The sequence below is a fragment of the Gymnoscopelus microlampas genome (assembly GCF_963454915.1).
Source record: "Gymnoscopelus microlampas genome assembly, chromosome: 8".
Lineage (NCBI taxonomy): Eukaryota > Metazoa > Chordata > Actinopteri > Myctophiformes > Myctophidae > Gymnoscopelus > Gymnoscopelus microlampas.
Window position 1 is genome coordinate 44,125,033 of NC_139945.1, and position 23,992 is coordinate 44,149,024.

The 23,992-nt window shown below is 44.9% G+C and overlaps 1 protein-coding gene across 5 annotated transcripts in view; it reads right to left on the minus strand.

Moving 5' to 3' along the window:
* Window positions 1-23,992, minus strand: part of robo2 (roundabout, axon guidance receptor, homolog 2) — a 198,595-nt gene that overhangs the window by 24,160 nt on the left and 150,443 nt on the right. For 3 of the 5 annotated variants that reach the window (XM_084065108.1, XM_084065106.1, XM_084065105.1), the window contains exons 11-22: window positions 23,192-23,273; window positions 22,851-23,016; window positions 22,057-22,223; window positions 20,039-20,160; window positions 17,956-18,187; window positions 13,929-14,053; window positions 13,607-13,783; window positions 12,285-12,468; window positions 11,275-11,301; window positions 6,867-6,909; window positions 1,584-1,711; window positions 376-648 (exon numbers count right to left, since the gene is read on the minus strand). In XM_084065108.1, coding sequence (XP_083921234.1) covers window positions 376-648; window positions 1,584-1,711; window positions 6,867-6,909; window positions 11,275-11,301; window positions 12,285-12,468; window positions 13,607-13,783; window positions 13,929-14,053; window positions 17,956-18,187; window positions 20,039-20,160; window positions 22,057-22,223; window positions 22,851-23,016; window positions 23,192-23,273 — 1,726 coding nt within the window. The remainder of the gene's footprint in view (window positions 1-375; window positions 649-1,583; window positions 1,712-6,866; window positions 6,910-11,274; window positions 11,302-12,284; window positions 12,469-13,606; window positions 13,784-13,928; window positions 14,054-17,955; window positions 18,188-20,038; window positions 20,161-22,056; window positions 22,224-22,850; window positions 23,017-23,191; window positions 23,274-23,992) is intronic. The other 2 variants (XM_084065109.1, XM_084065107.1) reach the window with 1 other exon arrangement.

Here is a 23,992-nt window from a genome sequence, read left to right on the forward strand (position 1 = left end):
TCTCCTGGAGCAACACGGTTGTGTGGTGAATAAATAGTATAGTAAGTTAAATATGATTATATCCACTGGGGAAAAATTACTCTTTCAAACTCAACCTCCCCACCGTGGACAGTGGGATTCGATTTCAGAGAACAAAAAGGCGTGTGCTTAAACTGAAAACTGCATGTGTCTCATCACAGTAAACTGGGATGCGCATGCACCGGTGTGTGAGTGAGGCACGACGTCATTCGGTTGGGTCACTTAACGTGGTGGTGAAAGTGGTGTCATGGGTTTGCAGTTGATAGTCGCATTCTCGTAAACGCTGTACGGAAACAATCACCCGCATGAAGACACCACCACTGCTGCAAACATTGATATTCTCTCTCTCTTTCTTACTGTTGTTGCAGGAGTTCTTGTCAGGTAGAGAGTAGCCCAGGTTGGCCATCTCCTGCTTGGCCTGGAGCGAGGCCTTCCACTGGGCCTCGGGCAGGTCCACGGCCAGCTCGTGGATGCTGCTGGAGTGGAGGATCTGGGTGGTGGCATAGGGGGTGGCTTGGGATGTCTGGCCTGGGCTGTTGTAGTTGGCTTTAGTGGTGAAGTCGATGCTGCTGTAGATGGCCCCGTCAGACAGCATGGTACCCGTTTTGTCCCCCTGGCCACTAGGGAGATCTAAGAAAAGAGTGCGGAGGGTGCAGTGTAAAAATAAGCCTTTCTTGGCGTCTAATTAAAGATTGACTGTAAACCCAGAAGGTTTAAATAGGAGCAGAACAAGGCTAGACCTCATGGCAGGTTAAGAGGACACAACTGTCTGACAAGGCATTAGATCAGAGTGACCCCATGGGTCACAGGTGCAGGAGAGTTCTCTGAGTAACAAGGCAGTCCAGTCTGCAGCTCAACACTTTGACGACAGCTTGTCTCTTGGCACAATATTCATCCGACTAAAAAACTCATCCCAGTTATTGATTTATTCCAACCCCTCGGACTTCCAACCTTGGTGCTCCTTTTTCTTCCCTTTCCTCCCTTTTATCGTTCTCAATAGATGAGGGATGCTGCTATTTTGCGTGTCCAGGAGAGAGAGGGAGAGAGAGAGAGAGACAGGGAGAGAAAGAGAGCCTGTGGTTTGCATGCCCAGTGAAGGGGGGATGATGTACAGCCATGGTGGAAGCATCCACATCTGCGCCAGTCAAGCTGCGCATGTCCTTCACGACTGGCTGCCCAAGACCATCTTTTCACACACACCCCCACACACACTCTGCCCATCTCTCGCCTCAGATTCTGTTCCTCTGAGGTATGGGCTGTGACACCAAGCTGGACAGTTTACCATTACTCAGCTTGGTGACAGTGGACGCCCTGCTGCTGCTAACGCTCTGGTTGTCCTCTGAAGTGATATATTCTGGAAATGTATATCCCCAACACATACAGGCAATATGCTTTCGTGTACGCATCTCTGCAGACTGCGTCGGACATGACGTGCAACAGGAACCATTGTATTGTGGTACTGAGACAGAGCAGGGAGCCTGGAAGATTCTATCTGCATTCCTTTATCTGTTATGGCCTCTCGCCTGCACCGTACCTTGGAGGGCACAGGGTGGACGTTCACTCACCTCCGCGGCCAAAGTTACTGAGGTCGTTGGGTCCCCCGGAGCCACTGTTAACTGGCAGGCTGGTGGCGGGCCAGGAGTCAGCTAACCAGGGGTAGCCTGGGTCACTGGCATTCAGCAGGCCAGGGCGACTGGGGAGAAACAGAGGCCGGCATGATTAGATGAAACAAAAGCCATGAGTTTCTGGTCAAATCAAAAGCGATCACACTATTACACAGTTTCTTTCTGAATTACACAATGTCCCTTGTTCCCTCACTCTGCTGATTAATAATAAATAAGAATGTGAGAGCAATCAGTAGGAAATACGTGAAATCAAACATTTGGTCCTATGTTTATGTGCGTAAAGTGTTTGTGTGTGTGTGTGTGTGTGTGTGTGTGTGTGTGTGTGTGTGTGTGTGTGTGTGTGTGTGTGTGTGTGTGTGCGCGAGTGAGATAAGCTGGTACTAACTGAAAAAGGTGGTAAAATGTAAGAAACATTATGGAATATGGGTACATTTGTCCTCCCACAAGTTAGAATTCCTTCAGGCAAACACAGCTCTTTATCTCTCCTGTTCCCCTGCTGTGCCTTTGTCAGATTCTCTCACTAATGCAAATACACACTGTAGAGACATTAATGCATGCATTTGCCTGCGCCACATGCAGTCCAACACGTGCACAAGCTCATGTATACACCCGCATGTATGCGCTACCTTGTTCATTAATATCCCATGCACTCTGCTGTGTTTTCCCATCAGCCCCTTGTAGTGATGTCCAGACAGTCTAAATCTTATTTGATGAGACGTCAAAATCCCCTGCCCTGAACCCCCCTCCCCAGATCCCTCGGCCCACTTGTGGGATGCCTGCATATGAGAGGACGTCTCCATTTAACAGGTGTTGTGCCCCTCCTGAGGGGGTGGGAGGCCATAAAAAGTGTCCATTAAGACTTTAACCTGTCATGGGTGACTGCTGGGAGGCCATTAGGCCCGCTTTACTGTACAATCACGTCGGAGGCTCGTTTCCACTGGCAACACAGATGGAGGTAGATGGAAATGTGATATGGGAGCTAAATGCCTTTTGTTTATGTGTCAGTTCACTGATACGCTGCACTCCTCTTGTTTCTAACGACTAGCCATCAAGATGGATTGAGATGTGCTCACTCTGAATTCAATCATGTGTGACGGCTAATTTACTGACCAAAGCACACAGAGGAAACAAAAGAAACCGTGTGTACAAACAAACCTCCGAGTCAACATATCCACAGTAAAAGAAAAGGAAAAAAAGGGCAGGGGAACCGACCGGCTCATTGTTCTGCTCAAGGTCTCCGCTGCAATAGCTCCTTCCTCCTCCTTCCTCCTCCTCTCCCTGACAAATCACAGGCCGTTACAGACAGACAAGTGTGCACGTGTGATAAAGCGGATAGTTTTGACTTCCTGCGGGAGCACGGCACGCCCTGCCGTCAGTGACCTACAGTACAGTCTGCAATAGATCCAATGATACGCACACGCACGTGCGCGCGATACGTCTCGGGGAAGCCACGGAGAGCGACACTTAGCAGCGCCGGGATGCCTGATGAGCTTTTGTCTCCAGCAGGGTGACATGCAGGCCCGGGGGGGGGGGCTGGGGAGACTGGGGTAGAAGAGGCAAGCCCCGAGGACATGGGCAGGTGTTGGTGTGTGGCAGCAGTCAGTCTCTCCCTCAGCTACAGGTTCTAATGAGAAGAGCTACAGTATTCTACAGAGGCGGAGGGGGGTTGTGGGATGAAGGGGGGGGTGGGGTCCAAATGAACTGCATCCCTGACAAGGTAAGAGCCCTCGCCATGGTTTCTGAATGCCAAAACAGGCCCTCGGGGGAGACGAGTCATTCAAATTGATGGCTGTGCATCAGACACGTGCACTTTTATAGGGTAATACATCTCCACCCCCCCGCCTCTCCTCTCCCCTCCCCGTCTGTTTCAGGCTGCCGTGAACCCCCCCCCATTCTCTCCCTCCCAACCCGTCTTTCCCTAACCCTATTTTTCCTTTATTTTCTCCCCATACACCTCCCCGTTTCATGCCTCCTCCCTCCCTGTCGTGCACTCAACATCTGTCAGCCTGGAGTTTCCAAGCGGTTGACAAAGGAGAGCACCAGAGAGGCAGGGCGTTGGTCCCTCTAGTCGACTGCAGCTAGACTGCACCATGGAGGCATCCGTCTGCAGGAAAAGCCTGTGCCTTTGTCTCATTACCAGTCTCACTTTTCCTCACGTGCTCCAGCTAACCCCCCCCCCACCCCCCCACCCACCCAGCCAGCCAGCCAGCCAGGCAGCCAGCCCACCGGAGAAAGACCATTTGGAAGACAGGGAGTTGACAATGGGAACGACTGCATCGTCCTTGTATTTATCACACAGCAGTATTCCAGGAAAGGATAATTAGAATAAGAGTGATTTCTGTTGGGGGGATTTGTTTTATGGGTGACTGCTGTTTGTGTGTGCGTGCGTGCGTGTATATGTGTGTGTGTGTGTGTGTGTGTGTGTGTGTGTGTGTGTGTGTGTGTGTGTGTGTGTGTGTGTGTGTGTGTGTGTGTGTGTGTGTGTGTGTGTGTGTGTGTGTGTGTGTGTGTGTGTGTGTGTGTGTGTGTGTGTGAGTGTGTGTGTGTGTGTGTGTGTGTGCGCGTGTGCGTGTGTGTGTGAGGGGGTGCCATCCAACTTTTTTCCCCTTGTCCAACCAGGGATGGATGGCAACCTTGGCAGATAAGATTTGAAGCCATTTTCCTGTCAGACATTTGAGTTGGCTGTTGTGATAGGTAGGAAAATGTGAAATACTGTCTAAGATGGCACAAGGCTATGCACTGGAAAAAAAAGAAAATAAAAGAAAAAGCAACTGAGAGATATTAATCCAAATACAACCTCATAAATCTAGCATGTTTGTAGTCTCATAAGGCTGCTGGTGAATGGAGCCTGCACCAAAAGCACATTACAATATACTGTAAACATCTAGGAACAACACACATTTCCATTCTATATTCACATGAGGCTGAGAGCATTCTGTCACTTAGCCTTCACGTCCTGGAATGTAAAATAATCTCCATAGCAACAGTCTTGGTGAGACTGGGATCAGCCCACTCTCCTCCTCTATAGGAGTAAATCGGCTTTGCTAAAATATTGATCAGTGCCGAGATAGGAAGTTATTACTACCTCCTAATTACCATCTCCCTATTGGCAGGGGGATAAGGAATGGGCCCTTATCAGCTTTTATCAATTTCAATTGAGCAGCCAATGCCAAGGCGTCCAGGTCTACCAATCTGCAGACTATTCATCTTCCATGAATCATTTATTTTGTGATCGATTAAGTGTAATTGTTCAGTCAGGGCAATTTGGCAGGAGCCAATGAGCAACCGGGAACAGACGCGGCTTCATTTGCTATCGTCTAATTAATGCAATAAACATTGCACGTAACAAATGAACACATTTTCCTGTGATACTCTGCTCATTTTCACTCTGGGGGCAGATGGGGAACCCGCAACATCTGGATGGTGATATCACCAGTTACTTGCGGATCAAGAGTGCTAAGAAGTCTGCAACCTTTTCTAATGTCAGTGAGAATGTAGCAGCCACTGCTGCTGACTAAGGATGTGACAAATATAGAGCACCACAAATACAGACATTTCAAATCCCGTTCAGTGGAGTGAGAATCAGAACCGCTTATGTGGAAAATTGAAGGAAAAACACTACAGCAGAAAGTAGATGAGAAAAGCCATGGCAAGTGGCGTGGCTAATTCTTTGAGAACTGAGCTGGCAGCTCAACAGGAGCAAGAAACGCGCTATATATATATATGTGTGTATATATATATATATATATATATATATATATATATATATATATATATATATATATACATACACACACACACATATACACACATACATATATATATACACACATATATATATATACTAGGGTTGTCCGATATTGGCTTTTTTACCGATAACCGATATACCGATATTGTCAAACTCTTAATTACCGATACCGATATCAACCGATACCGATATATGCGGGGATTATTGTGATTAGGGTAAGCTCAAATTTCATACCACACACACCATACAGTAAGAACTACTGTAAATTATTAAAAAAAAAAAAAAACGATACCGATATTTTCCGATATCGATTTTTATGCTAATATCGGCCGATAATATCGGGAGGCCGATAATATCGAACATCCCTAATATATACACATATATATATATATATATATATATATATATATATATATATACACACATACACACACACACACACACACACACACACACACACACACACACACACACACACACACACACACACACACACACATTCTTTCTACATACACAGTACACTAACAGAAAACAAACAAACACAAACATACTGTAAAAACACGACTGCCAAATTGCTGAAAAGATACACATTCCCAAAAGCCCAGGGATGCACAGGGTCAGACTTCTTTGGGACTCTTTGGGAGTGTTAGAGATCTGGAGGCTTTACCTAGTCAGGTGTGATAAGCACTAGATAGACAGAAGCCCTGGATTCTCTAGGGAGCCCCCTGAATACCCACAAAGGCTCTGTAACTGGTGTCATTGAGATGTGCCCTTTTCTTTGTAGCCACTTTCTCCTCCCGTAACATGCGAGGAAATGGAGCAGGCTATACGGGGGAGCAAGAGGGGTACCTCCACACACCTCTCCCCTGGGTAATTATTTTTACATTATTACATGTGCTCAGATCCCAGCCGCCCACGCAAGGTGACAGGCAAATTTATCACTCCAGGGGGCTTCTGGGTTGCCTGTAGCCGGCAGTGGAAGATAAATGACAAAATAAAAGCCCTCTCTGCTTAAATTGTTTCTGTTAATTCTGCCGGGGAGATTTATGAGTTCATCTATCGATGCATGAACAGAGACGTGGTAGAAATGTATGTTTGTGGACAGATTTGCATTCGAGGTACACAAGCATGTATTGGTGATCTATCAATCCATCAGTCACTTATCAGCGTAAGAATAAGATGGAACATCTGCACAGAAACGAAGGCATGATTTAGGCCAAGTTCAGTTACGTTATGACATGCAAAGTTTAGGCTAGAGGCTTAAAAGAAAATAACGATAGCACAATAAACAATCAGTGTTGAGCTACACTTTAGGGTCAAGCTGTGACAATAGTCATGTATGTATTAATAGAATAATACTGTACTATTACGAGAATACTGATGAATCATCAGGAATACTGATTACTTGTATGTTGTGCTTTGGCAGAGGGTGAAATTATGCTGTATTTCAAATAGCGAATTCCTGGAACACTCACCTTCCGTTGCTCATCAGACCGCCATCAACTCTCTGGAACGTCACTGAGGTCAGAGAAGATGGAAAGGCGAGAGAGATGGGGAGAAAGGAAGAAAAAAGACAAAGCAATATATTAAGTTTTCAGATGCACATTACACTATGATTAGAACAAGGGTTTATTTCCATAAGTTGATGACAAGAAGAAGTATGGCTATTTCAGGTTTGCCCTTGTATGTGTGTAACTACCTACTCCTCTGTTCATGTGTCCTGTCTCTTATATGCAGCTAGATGGTTGATGGATGCACTAAGGGATGCAGATGCCCTCTGTGTCCATACCCTTGCGCGAAAATTAAAACAAAAAAAATGCTATGATGAGGGTTCCAGATTGCCTTGCTTTGCATTACGCACAGAGACATTGTGTTCCTCCCAAGGACGGGATGCCTGATGAGAGCAAAAACTCATTTCATCTCTCTTATTTTGCTCTTGACGTATTATCTGATTTGTGATTAAATCTCAGCCAAAAATGATTAGAAAAGGCCGAGCACTCATTAATCAGGTTGAACCCCCATATCTGCGGGGTGGAAGCTGTGAGTTACTGATCCCCCCGCTAGCAAGGGCTCCCCTACAAGCCATGTATGTGGCCTGTTCCATTACAGTGATCTATAGATAATAAGCCCCCAAACCAGGTCTTTGTCAGCGGCTAGTAAAACTCCAAAGCTCAAAGTGAGCGCTGGCTGCAAAGAAGCCATTTCATCTCTGTTCAGCAACCATGATGACAAGACGACGATATCTAAGCATGTACGACTTCAATGGCTCATACGAAATACACAAGGGGGGGACCGGGGGGGGGGGGGGGGGGGCAGAGCACTTTGGAAATCACCACATACCAAGGTGAAAAAAGAAGAGAGGAAAAACGAGAGTAAGTACTGGTTGAGAGAGAGAGAACTGATAGTAATTTGTCTCATTTATTCCACAGATGGAAATTAAAGAGAAAAGGAGGGCTGAACATTCCTCCACTCCTCATTCAAGTTGATTCCAAAACAAGCCCGGGCACAAGCCAAACACAGTCTGCATGTTAGGCAGAGACACAGTAGGCAGAAAAAGATGATGAGGGGTTTTCCAAGGTTGACGCGGGAATGCTGATGACTGGGGGAAGAAAGACATACAGTAAGTGTAGTCTCTAGGGGCCGCTGATGTAACACCTCTCGTTAGCTTAATTAAGCAGATACTTTCATCACCGTATGTTTTTTGTCGGACAATGAAAGCAAGAGACACAAGTAAAGTCAAATGTTGTCCCAGTGCATGTTAGAACAATGCATAGTTAATTAACCATGTTCTTAATCCAATCTGAAAACCAAAATGCCTAAAAAAGCCTAAATACAAAAGAAAAGAAAACACTAATAGTTTTATTATTTATTTTTATAGAAACGTGGGTTCTGCTTTGCACGTTTATTTGAATGCAATACGGCAGCAGTATCCACCCATAGCTACAGCCACATCCCTTTGTAACCCTACCAACAAACTTGCATTAGAGAGTTGTATCTGGGGAGAGGCATCTTCGCAGCAGCGAGGCCTCTGAAGTCCCTATCTGTGCTCAGGCACATTCTGGGCTGCTGTGGAGGGACTTTAATGTTTGCTGGAGTGACGTGACTGTGAGGCTGTGCCTCACTCGCCTCCTTCTTCCAGATAAGCACTTTCTCCAATATGAATACAGATTAATCCCCCTTAATAAGCATTAAGGGGGATGGGGACATAATCAGCGTATAAAAATTCCATCAAATCTCTTTCCCCGCTGGCCGAGTGCCTCCACAGTGTGGTGATTTACCTCCCCGGTACTGACAGCTTTAGGAGGCCGGGACAAGACACTCTCTGTACATCACCTAATCACCAATACCGAGAAGTGCTGTACTGTGAGACTTTTCAGCCACACTCAGGCTCACATACTGAACACCACCACCTCCATGATACTGCAATCTGCGTCTTCTTCGCCCTCATTTTGTCCTTGCTTTTTGTCCTCCATGTAGTAAAACAATAAGCACCACATACATCAGTTTCGCTAACATAAGCACTTGGGTAACCCTATGTTTATGTCATAAAAGGCGAACCTTCGACGAAAATGGCTAACAGTCGGTGAAAAGTCTACAAGCTCATAACATGTTGCAATGTGATGCAAGACGTCAATGTCACCAGAATAAAGGTAAAGAATAGGGTGCGTGTTGCACAGTGACTGCAGGGCTATAGATAATTTCAAAATCACAATAACAACGGTGAAAATAGAAAAACAATATTGTTTTTTCACTCAGCATGAGACTACATGGATGTGCATATCTGTATAGGCCTATCGCATACCTTTTTTGATATCCTAAATCTTCAGCAATAAATATTCACTCATTGGTTTGCAGGTAACATGAGGGGTGCTGGAAGCACAAAAGCAGGAGCATTTTCTGTACTTGTTCAAGATTTTCTTTATCATCCATGAGGGCATTTATTTCATTTAGTTCCCTTGTCAACAGTGCAAGCTTTGCTCTACACAAGCTGATAAGCTTTGCTGCAGCCACAGGCTATCAGGCACAGATGTTTTTCTCCATCCCTTTCCATTGCACAATAATTCACAGTTCCACAATAGGCCTGTGTTTCAGCCCACAAACGTGGAAATTCACCACTTTGCAATTCCATTATGCACACTGCGAAGTGTCGAAGCTTAGAGCCACAAAAATGGAATTCCAGCAATTTCCATAAACATTTCTAATCTCTCAAACTTTAGACAATTCTTATTTCATGGTTCATTGTAGGGATTTTGTCTATCAAGTGTATCTTTTAAGTTAATACCATAAAAATACAGACATAATAGGCATAGCCTATTTTTTGGTGTTTTAACATACATGCAGGATAGCAGGGCTATAAATGATTTAATCACAATAACAAATACCGGTGTGCGATTGAGCTGAGGTGACGGGTCCGGTTGGATTAAGAGCTGACCAGGGCATGGATAGTCTACTACTCTATAATGTACAATAAGGAATGGACTGAGCAGCTACACAATAAAATCGTCAGTGTTAATATATCCATTTGTAACTCTGAGTAATGCTCTTAGAGTTACATTACCATTGAGGATTTTACTGTGTCAGAGATTTCAGAGGGGGCACTGTGTTGACCCCTGACTCATTGCACTACACTCATCTCCTACACCAGTATTGCACCAGCAGAGAGGAACCCGCCAACTTGTGGGCTCATTTAATCTGTAATAGAGGCTCATTTCTATGTCCTCACATCCCATTGTCATTATCTCTCTCCCCCCCTAAGCTTATGTGGTTAATTTTGAGGTAAAGGGGAGACACTTTGTTGTGAACGGCCGCCCGGCGCCCGCCGGAAAGGGAGAGTTAGTGTTACTTAGAGCCTTACTGTATGTTATATGGCTCTGGTGTTGCTGTGAAGTTGTTGGCACTGCAGTCGCCAGTAAAGTTAATTACGAGATAATTAATTACGTAAAATAATTACGAGTTAAAAGTGCTTTCAAATGAGAGGGCGAGATACACAAGCAAGATGGCGTAAAGGTGGCAAGTTGTCCTACCACAAATTAGCAACAATGCACTCACACATTCAGTGTTCACGGCGCGCGCGGGGTGGGGGGGGGGGGGTAGCGCGCAATGGAGGATCGGGGGCCCATCCTAAATAGCCTGCATCAGGGCCAGCCGTTGCTACACTACGCCACTGTGCCAGTGAGGAGGGTCATGTCCAGAGATCCTTTACAGTGCCAACTAACAGAGTTACACTTATCAAATTAGCTGCTGTTAGCTAATCAGCCAAAGATACGTGTACAAAATAATACTTGAAATGGAGGGAAATCACAGCAATAGAAATACATACATACGTACAATACACATGGGGAAAGGAATTGTGAAAATGAAACATACACCTCGCAAATACCCAACTACCACCTATGGAAGAGAAAGGTACAAGTAAATAATAACCAACGCTGTGTTGGGAGGGGAAACAGAAAGGTAAGTAGTTCTGAGGAGGAGGAATCTGGAGAAGAGGATGTTCTCACCCAGCACCACTAGACTGACACAAAGAAAGGTACACCAGACAGGATGGAGCTTTCATTCAAAACCAGATGGACACAACACACATACAAACAAATACAACACAGTATTTTAAAACAAAAAGCTGTGGGTTGGGCAGGGATGCGGTTTGGGATTTACAGGACCCTGGTAATGGCCAATCACAAATCCAGCTCTCTCTCATTTTAAGTTGATTGAAAACCTCCCCTTTGCTTGGGTGGGTGAGTCTGTGCACCTTGAGAGGAGGTAGGAGGTTTTGGATTTGCATTAGACATCACCTCGGGTCTGTCAAACCAAGCATAAATGTTCAGAGGGGGATTGGGGTGCTGTGGCAGGATGGAATAAGGAGACGGGACAAATGAACAGTACCTGCAGGGGTGAAGGTGAAGGATTGAACTGCAAAACAAGAAGACAGAGAGGTTGTGTGTTAAAAGCCTGAAGAGGTAAGCAGTGCTTTGGGGGCATCTGCACACCAGGGATGAGGCTGTGAGACCACATCATCACCCAATGTGCAGAGAGACAGCCAGGAAAGCAGCCAGCTCCGAGGCCACAGAGATGTGGAGACGACGGCACAGACCAAAGAAAATACACACACACACACACACACACACAGTATGCAACAAACAGAAATGAAGAGCATAATCTTCATAGAGCAAATCCCAGCTGCCTGCAAATAAGACCTTTGACATGTTGTGTTTAATGTGAAAAGGGGAAATAATACATAGAGATATTTAAATGAAGGCAAACCTCTTAATCTACTTGGCATTAAGACTGGATTAATGTTGGTACTGTATTATACCAGCTGTACAACTAGTGTGCATTCATTACCATGTCCTGCTCTGTAATTAAATCTTGTACCCCTGGCATGTTATGTGTACTTGGTTGCTGCAAGTATTGACTGGAGGTCACTCAGTGAGATGTCAGGGTCAGTGTGTGGGAGGAGAGCTGGACCACTTCCAGTTCGTTCTGGTCCAAAGTGACCAGTAGAGAGTCCAGTCTGCCCACTCAGCCCCCACCAGTCTGGGCTATTAACAACACTGTGGGGGGACTTGTCAAAGACTGCGGCCCTTTGAATATGATTCATGTTGACATCTGGCTCCCTGCTGAGCGTCAACGCAGCACCGCCCCCTCCTCCGAACCTTACTGCTAGCAGTGCCTTCAAAACCTCATCAAAATTATGCTAATTCAAAATGAAGATGTCGGATCCTCCTACAGACATTGGCATGGGTGGTAAATTACTGTAGAGAAAGATACACAACTAATAAGCCCCTGTGAAGCGCTAATGTCATAGAGAGTGAGAGAGATTTTGTGTATAAACTTCTAGTCTGTGTTTTAATTTGTATGCATGACTACATGTTGCAGCCCCTGAGCGGTCTAACCTGCGTAGTTGCTCAGGCCCTTCCTCTTCTTTCTTCTCCAGTAGAGCCAGATGCTGAAGCCCATGAGGATGACCCAGCAGGCCCCTCCGATGCCGGCGATGAAAGCTGGCTGCTTCACCACGTCGGTGATTTGCTCTGTGATGCTGTTGTTTCTGTTGCCGCTCATGATCACGTCCCGGAAGTCCTTACCTAGGGGTGCAAAGAAGGGCCACGAGTGTTAACCTGAGTGCACGCTCTGAGAGAAACATGACACGACATTTAGTCACGCGTCGTTTGATGCCTCAAGGTGACTGTGCTACAAAATGGGAATGAACCATCTTGGCGAGTAATTATTGTTAAGGGCTTAAGAATATTCAGTATGGTCTGTATTTATAAATCACAGCACCGACAGATACCGTGAGATAAGGTTTGTGGATTATGGCTCAAAGAAACTAGACTCGGATGAATTACAGCTGAGATATTGACCGAAGGGAGCTGGACATGGATCGAGAGGGTGTGCGGTGAAAACTAATGTGTAGACGGAGGGAGGCAAAGCCCAAAAGCTTATAACAAACCCCTGGGTGAACAGACTGTTTGCTTAGCTCAGCCCGTAATTCACTCCAGGGCCAGTAAAATATACCATGTGAAATGAGAAGAGAGGATCCTTCACTGTATTGATCTCCAATCACAGCTCACCCTGACTGGCCTGTCTGACACTATTTCTTGTAGCGTGATAATACTCAAAGCACACACACAAAATGTTACCACACAAACACAGTATACGTGCACCTGCATGTATACAGTGTTTGTGCATGTGTGTACAAAAGATATCTCGCTCTCTCCGTCTCTATAGATGCACACAATTAAAGAAATGTACACACACTTCACGCAAACACACATGCGTATAGACAGATTCCACACCCACACCCCAACACACACAATAATATATCTGCAAGCTTAGAGCTGCAAGCTCTTGGAGATGGATTATGTGAGTGACATTTGGGAAATAAGAACATGCTACAGGCCAAGCCATCAGTTATGGGTCAAATCAGACACAATCTGCTCCAGTTCCACATAAATCATATACTGTATGGGCATGCAGGCCACATATCAAAATAGTAGTATTTTCAAAATACAGTATCATCAGTTAGGCCACTGCTGTCAACACCATGGAAAACTGTTCGAAAGACCTGCCGTTTAGTGTTGTTTTCTTTCTTTTTTCTTTTTCTTTTTTAAATGGAAAGGACACAATTTTGCAAGCAATTAATTCCACAAACTGTTTTGTGTTTTGTAAACGCAGAGGTCAAGATAGCAAAACTAGTTGTGATAACAACCAAGCAAACCTTACCTATGACAATAGGCTGGGGCTCACTCTTAACACCCACCCCCGCACTGGTGCTGGCAGCCACCTCCACCTGATACACGACCCCCACCTGCAGGCCCCCCACCACCACTGAGCGGATAGCTGCATCAACCGTCTTATTCACATGGAACCGTGTCTCATTACCAAGGCACCAGATCTAAGAGGGAACAAAAGAGGTGGAGATAAATGTATTGAGCAAAAGACATAAAAAGAGAGAGATCAGATGAACCATGGTGGTGCTTCTAATGGGGTCTCCATAGAAGGAAAAGCCCCAGGAAAGCCTTGCTTTTTCCTTGACCAACCTTGTACTCCTGGATGATGCCGTTCTGGTGGTCTGGGGGAGGGGGGTCCCAGGAGATGCTAATGGAGGTGCTGTTCTGGTTGCCTACGGTCAGCACTGTGACCTGTTGAGGGGGGGCACTGGGAGCTGGTGGGACACAGAACCAAGAAGACCACCACATGTATTATTCCATTGTCAGATTGAAGAACAACATTCCGTTCTTAGGTAGAAGAAAAACGAAACAAAAAAAGACGGTGTACACACACACACACACACACACACACACACACACACACACACACACACACACACACACACACACACACACACACACACACACACACACACACACACACACACACACACACACACACACACACACACACACACACACACACACTCTCTTTGGGTAAGCCACAGGTGGCTCTAGACAGTCAGAAAGAATGTCTCATTAGATTGGGATTTGCATCAAAAACATGACAAGTTTGACACATCAAGACTATCTTTAGTATTTCAACTATGATTTAATATCATTTTATTCTCCAGCCTGCTGGATTTTGTTCAGACAGTACAGTTATTGGTTTCCAGAATGACAGGCTTCCTCAAGCGCTCTCAGTCAAAGCTAAGACTCCCCGGCATTGAACCCAGCCATGCAGGTGGCATGTGGGTCAACAGGCTTATAGGATGAGGCCCACACATCCCTTAGACGTGAGGGAAATATGAAGAAATGCATTTTGGGCGCAAAGGAAACATGGGGCTGGGTAAACAATAAACATATTGACTGGTTCTATCGATCAACCAGATGGAGCTAAAGCCAGTGGGCGAGGATCAGAGAGAGGCTCCGGAGCGACGCACCACATCACAATGTATGTGGGCTCCGTCCTGAGAGAGTGGATAGAAAGGAGACAAGGTTTCATTAACCTCACTGTTGTCATTCTGATGGCAGCAATCTTCTGACCCCACAAGGGGTATGAGTAGAAAAAATAAATAACAGCGGACTGGAAATAGCATTTTAGAAATAATGTTTTCTCATTTCCACCAGTGGCTGACAGGAGAGCAGTGCGGCAGCCGAATACTGACAGGTCAATTACTCCCAGGCTTCCTCTCCCTCACCTCGCCCCCGTCCAAAATGGCATGTGTCACCCCGCAAATCTGTGCTCATCTCTCAGCACGATTGGCCACACTGACCCGCGGAGAGCCAAAAGGCCCTGGCACGACGGAAGACGAATGGGTCGAGTGATGAACGCAACACCTTGGCTCAGATTATAAACAATCTAGCGAGGGGAGCATCAGATCAACCATCGTGCTCTAAATCCTGCTTCGCCGCATTAGACGCAGGTGACAAAGTGCCAAGGCTGTGCGTGGCAGCCATCGAAGACAATGTCATTCAAAGTTAATGTTATGAATGATTTAGCAGCTTATTATCATGCATATTTGCGCTAAACAACACACATTTCTCATTAGGGGCCCTGAGGGCTGAGCTAATAGAGCCATTAGTGAAGTGATGTATGGTAGGCAGAAATGTGACCCCCTGTTTCCAGCACATAGACAGTGCCGTGCTGTATTATACCCATATCAAACATCCCAGCATTAATATGAGCCATGGAGTGGTGTCACTGGTGTGAGACAAGCAGTGGGCCTTGTTTGCAAATCCGACACACAGTCGACAGCTACTAGTGATGTGCGGGTCGGGTTTTTCATGACCCGTCCCGCCCCGCCACGGAACCCAACCCGCATCAACCCGCCCCGCGAACCCATATATAAATCTATGGCTCAACCCGCCCCGCGACCCGCGTTAAAAAAGAAAATTGGTAAAATCATGAAGGAAAATAATCTTCAAGTATACACCCCAAGTGTATTCAAACTGTTTTATTGTTATTATTCTTATTCTTATTAGGAATAAAGACAAAACAAGAGCATGTGATTTTATTTTTTTTTTGCGTGTGAGAGCGGCTGACCCGCTCACCCGCACCGCGCATAATTGCCTCTGAAATCCTGACTCGACCCACCCGCGCCGCGGGTTGACCCGCGGGTCCCGTGGGTTACGGGTCGGCCCGCTCATCACTAACAGCTACACTTGACCTATCTGTAAAACACCATTGACTACTCAAATGCAACCATAAATAAGCAATGTATTAGTATAAAATATGGGCTATTCTAGTGGACAATCTCTACTTAGACAATCCGTCAGTAGGATTGAGATCGCAACAAGACTACATTTATTGCAGCAAGACTCAATTTATCATCTCTGATTGACTCGCTGTCCACGTGGAAAGTGAGAAAATGTCTGAAGAAGACTTAAAAGCTCCTTGCAGTATTTTTTTGTTTTGCAGCCAACGTTTTCCGGTGCCAACCTGTAGTGCTACATTAATTCCAGAATCACCATAGACTATTTTAGAAAAAATAAGTCACTTTTAGCTAAAAGTGACGACAATGTAGGATTATACTGTTCCCATCGTCTGGAGGGATAATTGTGCGGCTAGTTAGTTAAATAGGCTCTCCTGTTTTGGATTTGATTTGATAGATGAAGGTAGAAGTGAGTAAACTACGCTCTGAGATACTGCTGTGCTCGCTTTAGGTTTCACCTTTACTTCACACCGCCTTCACCAGATTCGACCTAGTCGATCTCGAACGACAACCTGGTTTATGTTTAAAATTTGTCAAATTGGCTGGAGAGGGGCTTTAAAGCTTTAAAGTGGAGGAGACAGCAGTGGAGTCCAGAGAGTAGCCGGCGTCCTCTCTGGACCTGCTCCGGAGACAATCTAATTATGTTAGCTAATGGACACCCTGAGTTTTAATCACTCTCTGGACCACACTTCCCTATCCATCTAGCTGCCCTGCTCTGCAGTCCCAGCGTCTCTGAGGAGCCTGGAGCAGTGTGTCTGACTGTATATCAGCTATTGGCCAGCCACAGTGGCAGTGCTGCGACAGAAATAGAAAGAGGTTGAGCTCTCTGAGGAACAGATAGAGCAGAAGCAGGGAGCTTTATCAGCCTTGGTAACAGCTGGGACATGCAGGTGCTGGCGGGCTTAGCGAGAGGAGCTGTGTTGGTGTGTGTTTGTGTGTATGCATGTTAGAGTGTGTGTATGGAGGGGGCAACTGTAATGTAATGGCAGTTCCCATCCCCCGTGCAGCATTGCATACACAAGCTGACCACCAGAGATATGGTCCCACTGAGAAAAGAGGAAATAAATGGGCCTGTCAACTCAGCAGGATGTGAACTGTCTCCAGTACAAGATGTAGCGGGACAGGCTGTGTCCTCTGTAGGAACGATTTGTTGTTCGTATTTGCCATTTAGCGTAATGTTGTGAGCATGTACATTCTTTCTTTGTTCACAGCTCAATTGTATTTCAATTACTGAATGCAAAGATAAGTTGGTATAACTTCGGAACATGGGGCTTTTGGACAACTATGTGAATCCTAGTTTAATCAGAGTTGGAAAATGGTGGAGGGACCCAGAAAACAGACAAAAGTGGAGAATGTGTGTGTACGTGCGTACGCCTTTGTGGATTTGTGTGCCGTGTCGCTCTGTGGCTGTCAAAGCTTCTATGAAACAGGCTCGGGAGACGCATCATCCCCTACGGCAGAAAAGCAAGAGAGTGCTGCGTCTAATCACAGCGCAGGCCTGTGGCTGCAGGGTGATGTATTAGGAGGAAGTTGACGATAACACCACCAATCATAAACAAAGAAAAGCACAGCAGAAAGGTCAGTCTACTTGGCAAGAGTGGACAGGACATCTGAAAAAAAAAAACACTGATGTACAGACACACACACCCAAAGAGACAGAGACACACATGCACTTGTGTGCCCGCGCACGCGCACACACACACACACACACACACACACACACACACACACACACACACACACACACACACACACACACACACACACACCCCTACTGTACCATGACTGCATTTGACATGAACGGTGCCTACAGGGACGTATGTCAAGGCGTCATGCCAAACTTGCGTGTGGAAAGACACACACCACCTTGACTCAGCATCCTTAAAAGAAATTCGTATTCCCTATAAATCCTTTTTTCATACCTTCCTCTGTGGTGCGTGCTGTCCTGGATTCACTGTCCATGCCCTGGAACTCATTGAAATAAGGGCGGACCTTGATCTCGTAGACAATCCCCTTTTTGAGTGCGGATAGGACCACGCCGCGCTCGGATGGGACTTTCACATCCTGGGTCTGCCAGGTTCCTGGGGAAGGTAGTCCCGATGTCTGCCTGTAAAGAACTCTGTAGCCCTGGATGAACTGCGACTGACGATCCACCTGAGAAAAAATGGGACGAAAGCAGGATTGGCAAGGAGGTTCAGTACATAAGAAACAAGGGTAGGTAGCTAGATACTGTAGCTAACAAACCAGATTATCCAGCCACAGCAGGGCATAAAACAGATGTACCCTTTTCTTCCTATAGGATTGCATCATGCCACTTTACACTTTACAGGCTGTTACTGTTTTAATGGGCATTTTATCACTGGCTTTGACACAGTCCGTTCAATTACTACCCTGATATTGGCTCACAGTCCCAGCGCCCGTCTCAAAGAGTTTCATTTCCCAATAAAAACACTTTTAGCGGTACAACCGTTAAGGACATGTACCATATAGTACGTCTCAGGTGTTACATGAATGCCAACTAGAGACCAAAGACATATTGAAGCCTAGCACAGAGTGTCATGCAGCAGTAATCACACACACCCTCTGGGGAGCAGAAGAGACTACACACCAGGGAATCTGTAATGACAGATATGTCCCATAGAGAAGACAAAGGGATGTGAGCTGTGATAACCCCGCTGCAAACCAATGAGCCGACCTCCCCAGGAAACTTCAGCTCATTTAGCTAGACAAGGAAAGTTGAATTTATGCAGAAGAAGCGGGCGACATATCTCATTGCAATGGCTTGTTAACAGTAGGAAAAGTGAATAGGGCTTGCAAGTGAGATATTAAGCAGCTGTTTTTCGCCAGTGTAGCCAGAGTAAATCAGCAAAACGAATTCCCTACTTGTGTGTATGGTTAATTAATGGAATGATTTGGGAATATAAAAGCTTTCTGAGAGTGGCCTCTCTGTTTATTGAATGAGACCTGATTGATTAGTTTGCAGCGTTTTGTGTTGATTACACATTACACTCATAAAGCAATGCTTTAGCATTACATTAGCGAGCAACTCTTGGGGTGAGAATTATTATGGAGGTTAATAAACATGTCACAGTTAAAACGGCTAAATTGTGCAAATGTACTTTATTTAAAAATGAAAACAGGCATGTCATGTCACTACATTTTATAAAAAAACTGGGACTATTTAAATAAAGACTGTTAACAAGTCACATTAAATAAATGGCAAAGACAGAGTGCTTAGTGTACATGTTAACATTTTAGTTCAGATCACAGTTGTTTCATGTTTCAGAACAAAACAAACTTTTCATGTTATGTTTGTCCTTATGATGAGGCAAACATGGTATAGTTTGTCTGTATGTGTGTGGTGAGGGAAAAGCTATTCATGTGTGTACTATACAGTAAGTATGTACAGTATGCACTTGGGTAGAAGGAGAATGATGCATAGTCTCTACTGCTACACTCAAAGTGCTGATCTGCAAAGGTGTCTATTAAACATTCATTTCAATCTAGGTGTATCTGTGCAAAGCTGTTGTCTTAATTGAAAATTAACTAAAGATGTACGGAAGATTGATGAGCAACCAGATGTCCCTGACACATCTTTTGATGCTCCCTGCCGCTAAGAGAAGGCATTTTCCGCTGTTTGATGTTTGTGTGCTTTTAAGTTAGCAATTACTATATTTCAAAGCTGCAGCCTTACAGAATACCTTGACTTGAAATTTCCTGACATAAAACAAACAGTAGCCTGAAGGAACACCTATGTGGCTTCAAAGAGGGATCCTCTTTTAATATAAACACTTTTGACTTAACAGTCCAAGGTTGCAAAATAAAAGGCATGAGAGACACAACAGCAGAAAAACACAAGTCAGAACGATGTAGAGTTAAATTAATTGATTTCCTAGTCTGTTCTGGACAGACAGAGGTCTACTCTGCATGCAGACGATTATGTCGGTCAAATATAATTGATGTATGCAACACACCTGATAATTGGCGAATAAGAGCAATACTTACTGTCCATGTAACCTGTATGGTTGTGGGACTCTGGACGACTGGATTGTGCAAGCGAACTATGACCTCACCAAGCTCCTTTTGTACATGTCTGTGGTCCACACCCTGAGCTGGAGGACTTATATCTAGAGAGAGAGAGAGAGAGAAGGGGGGGGGGGGAGATGAACAGGGGAGGGAGAAAGAGAGAAAGGGGGGGGACTCAGTTTTCACACAGTTTCACAGACAGAATTTCTTACAATAAGCCTTAGTCCATCCGAAGTGGTATTGTTAAAAGAATGACTGAAAAGACCAATCAGATTCAACAAAGAGGCTTACATCCAGTGATCATGACTTCATTTTGAAAAGAAGCAGCTTCATCTGCATTAAAATGACCTCATTCTGTTTCTGTATAAAGTCGCTTGTCTGCTTTGGAGAAAAGAAAGAACTTCGGCCCAAAAAGTCCTTTAGATCTGCACTTACTGGGGCCTGGCTGAACAACCACATAAATGAATGAACTCTGAATGCACAACCCTAGACATAAGGACACAGGGACAGAAGATTAATGGACACTATGACACTATTTTCCAGCTCATTTCCCATTCTGCACATGCACGTGTTTTGACTTAAAAGGGAATAAAAAACCCCAGTGCATGTTATACTGATGCTTGCTTTATACTTTCTTCTAATAGATCGACAAGCTTGTAGATCTCCTATTTTCAGCGTGCGACACCAGCAACATATCTTATTATTATTTGTTATTTACCAAGTGAAAAAGGGATAGCAAATAGCTCACAAGAGGAAATGATATTTCAAAGCAGCTTCACTCAGACAACACAACATAGTCATGAATCACAGGCCACACTAATGGAGCAAGACAGGCCAAATGCAGTTTAGAAGACATGAAAAATCAATTCATCTTCATTGACTGCCACTGTCAATAAACATGTCTATGTGTCATCTCAAGACCTTCCCCGCTGAGCAAGAGAGAGATGTGCTTAAAAAACGAGTCCCCGCTCTCTAGGAACAGTAGGCTGCTGGCTTGCATTTGACAGCGCTTAGCCAAAGGTTGCAGGGCTATTTTGGAGGTGGACTTATCAGATCAATGTAATCTGGAGACTGTGGTCTGTCAGGCACCGTAATCAAATTTTCTTTGGATTTGGACACAGTCATTCTCTCCTGTTATGATCATTAACATAGCAGGGATTGCGCTAATGGAGTTATGCCTTCCAAACGTAGACACGTTTATTTTACATAATTGCCTAAGTGTAGCCCTAATGAGCTGGCCTCAGATGGGGAGTTTGACCTTTGCAAAGTTCTGTGCTATCTCAATGTAGCTGCTCAATGAATGCTGCTGAGGGGTTCTGATAACTACAGTACTGTATTACACAAATACTGATTATCGCATTTATTGGCAGTGCTCTTACTGATTAAAACAAGGACGCAGGGCGGCTTTAAAACACTAGATTTTCGGGCCGCTATGCAGGCTTCAAATCCAGCCCTATATTGCGCTGATCAGCACAATGGTCACATAGTTATGGACATTTTAAGTGTTAAACACTGCTGTAGCGCCGCATATGTGCGCATATACCCCTGAACAGCGTTTGTGGTATGTTTGGTGTGGATTGGAGCAACGGGGTACCTGTGGCCCCCAACGTGGCCCCTGGTGTGGCTATTCTAATGGCAGACTCAGGGGTCTGTGGTGTTTGTGGCAAGGTCCGCAAGTTACGTTTGTGGCGTCCACCGTCCGCCCGCCCACTAAGCAATTTTAATATAGGATAGGATTGTGTGGACTAGAGCAGCAGATGTGCTTTCCAGAGCATCACCAACAGAGAAGGAATAATCACAAATATAAATTTAGCCAAAATAGGTAACACAAGTCACAGATTATTTCTTTGATTAGTAATTGTAATAATTACACAAATAGGACAGTAGTGCCGTTATACTGCCCAACTCAGAAAACTGTACATTACGACAGTGAAAACAGATTATTTGTTTTGGAATAATCAAACGCATTCCACAAAATGTGTGTTGTGTTAGCGTACCTTGTGTTCTGACAGGCTCAGACATGGGGCTGGGATCACTCAGGCCCTGGGTGTTGACTGCTCGGACCATGAAAAGATAGATGGTGTTGGGCCGCAACCCTTTGACTGTAAACTGGGTGGTTTTGACATGATCTGCAACTGTTTGCCAGCTGTTGCTCACTGACTGGCTGCAATGAAAGACAAAAGGTTGATAACTGTTAGACATTACAATCCTTTTTACCTCCGCCCAGTGGTGGAAAAAGTACTCACATTTCTAAGTAAAAGTATCAATACTGCAATGTAGAAATACTCTGTTAAGAGTAAGTAAAAGTCCAGAATTCAACATTTATTTTAGAAAAAGTACAAAAGTATTGGTATTAAAATATACTTAAAGTACAAAAGTAGAAAGTACTCATTATGCAGAATGTCCCATTTCATTTTCATGAAATTTGGTGGGAACGATCGATAGGTTGCCCTGACGAGATGATTAACTTTTGGGTCATAAAGGTCAAGTAAGGTCACATTTAAGGGCAAGGTCAAAGTCACATAATCGAATCACTCATATCTCAGGTGGCAATGGCATATCTTGACAGCTTGATTTGACTACTGAGTGCAATCTTTTTCTTTTTTTATGTTTATTATGTTTATTCAGCTTTCAGCATGATCACAGGTTTAAAACGACAGGTGCCATTAAAAACACAACATCAAAAAATTGCAATTGCCGATCTAAAAGTCTAATAACCTAGTCTTTCTAGATGATATTAGTGTGCGCGGGTAACAAGTGAATGATGGTATGTTTCATTGGTTATGCAAACCTGAAGGCTTCAATGACATAGGAGGAGGTAGGGGTTGCTCCAGTCATCCCTGGCTGCCAGGACAAGGACACACTGTTCTTGGTGACATCAGTGACTTGAGGCTTAGAGGGAGGGCCAGGCAGCTCGTTCTCATCACGGCTCTTAATCACCACCAACCCCCCAGATTCTGCAGGGAAAGAGGTGGTACACCAATCCATTGGGTCAATTTGACACCATGTATACACTCATATTTGAATTAAGAGGGACACATTCTGTGGTGGCCAAGAAGAGCTGAAGAGCAAAGAAATGCAGTATTTATTTAGATAGTGGTATACATAAATTCGCTATATGCTTTGCTGTACCTTTGACTTCCAGGAATGCACTCCACGATGTTTCCCCACTCGAGCTGGCAGCCACACAAGTGTAGATCCCAGAGTCTGTGAGCTGCACACACACACACACACACACACACACACACACACACACACACACACACACACACACACACACACACACACACACACACACACACACAGAGTCAACACTTTAAGCTAAATGACTCCCCCTAATAACACTTTCAATGAAAGGGACATTTAATTTTGTGCATCCAAAAAGGAGATGTAATGACTGAGTACAAGTGATCTTCCCATCAGGGATAGGTTGAACAGCTATAGGGTGACTTCTTCATGGGCTTGTCTGGCGCTGGCCAAATTGTGTGTCATTTGTGAGTGCCTCAAAGTGCTGACGCTAATTTCCTAATGAAATCCATTTTCTACTCGCCACCGCTCCATCACTCCCACCCCGCCCCCTTATTTCCCCACTGTCCTGCCGACCACAACAAAGGCGAGCTAATTAATTTAGGGTGGGCTGCTGGAACCCCCTGGACCGATGACAGCTGGCTTGTCTCTCCATCCCTCTTAGGATCTTTGGTTGTTTGTTGGTTTTCGTCCCTGCGCCTTCCTTCGATTTATTAAATAAAATGTCAGTGGTCGGCAGCTTTGTCAAGCATAATGGATATTCCACTGAGACCTCAGAGTGGGGAAAGGAGGATGTGAGCTTTTTAAATTCAATCTACCCTAAATGTATGTATGTGTGTGTGTGTGTGTGTGTGTGTGTGTGTGTGTGTGTGTGTGTGTGTGTGTGTATAAACGTGTGTATATGTT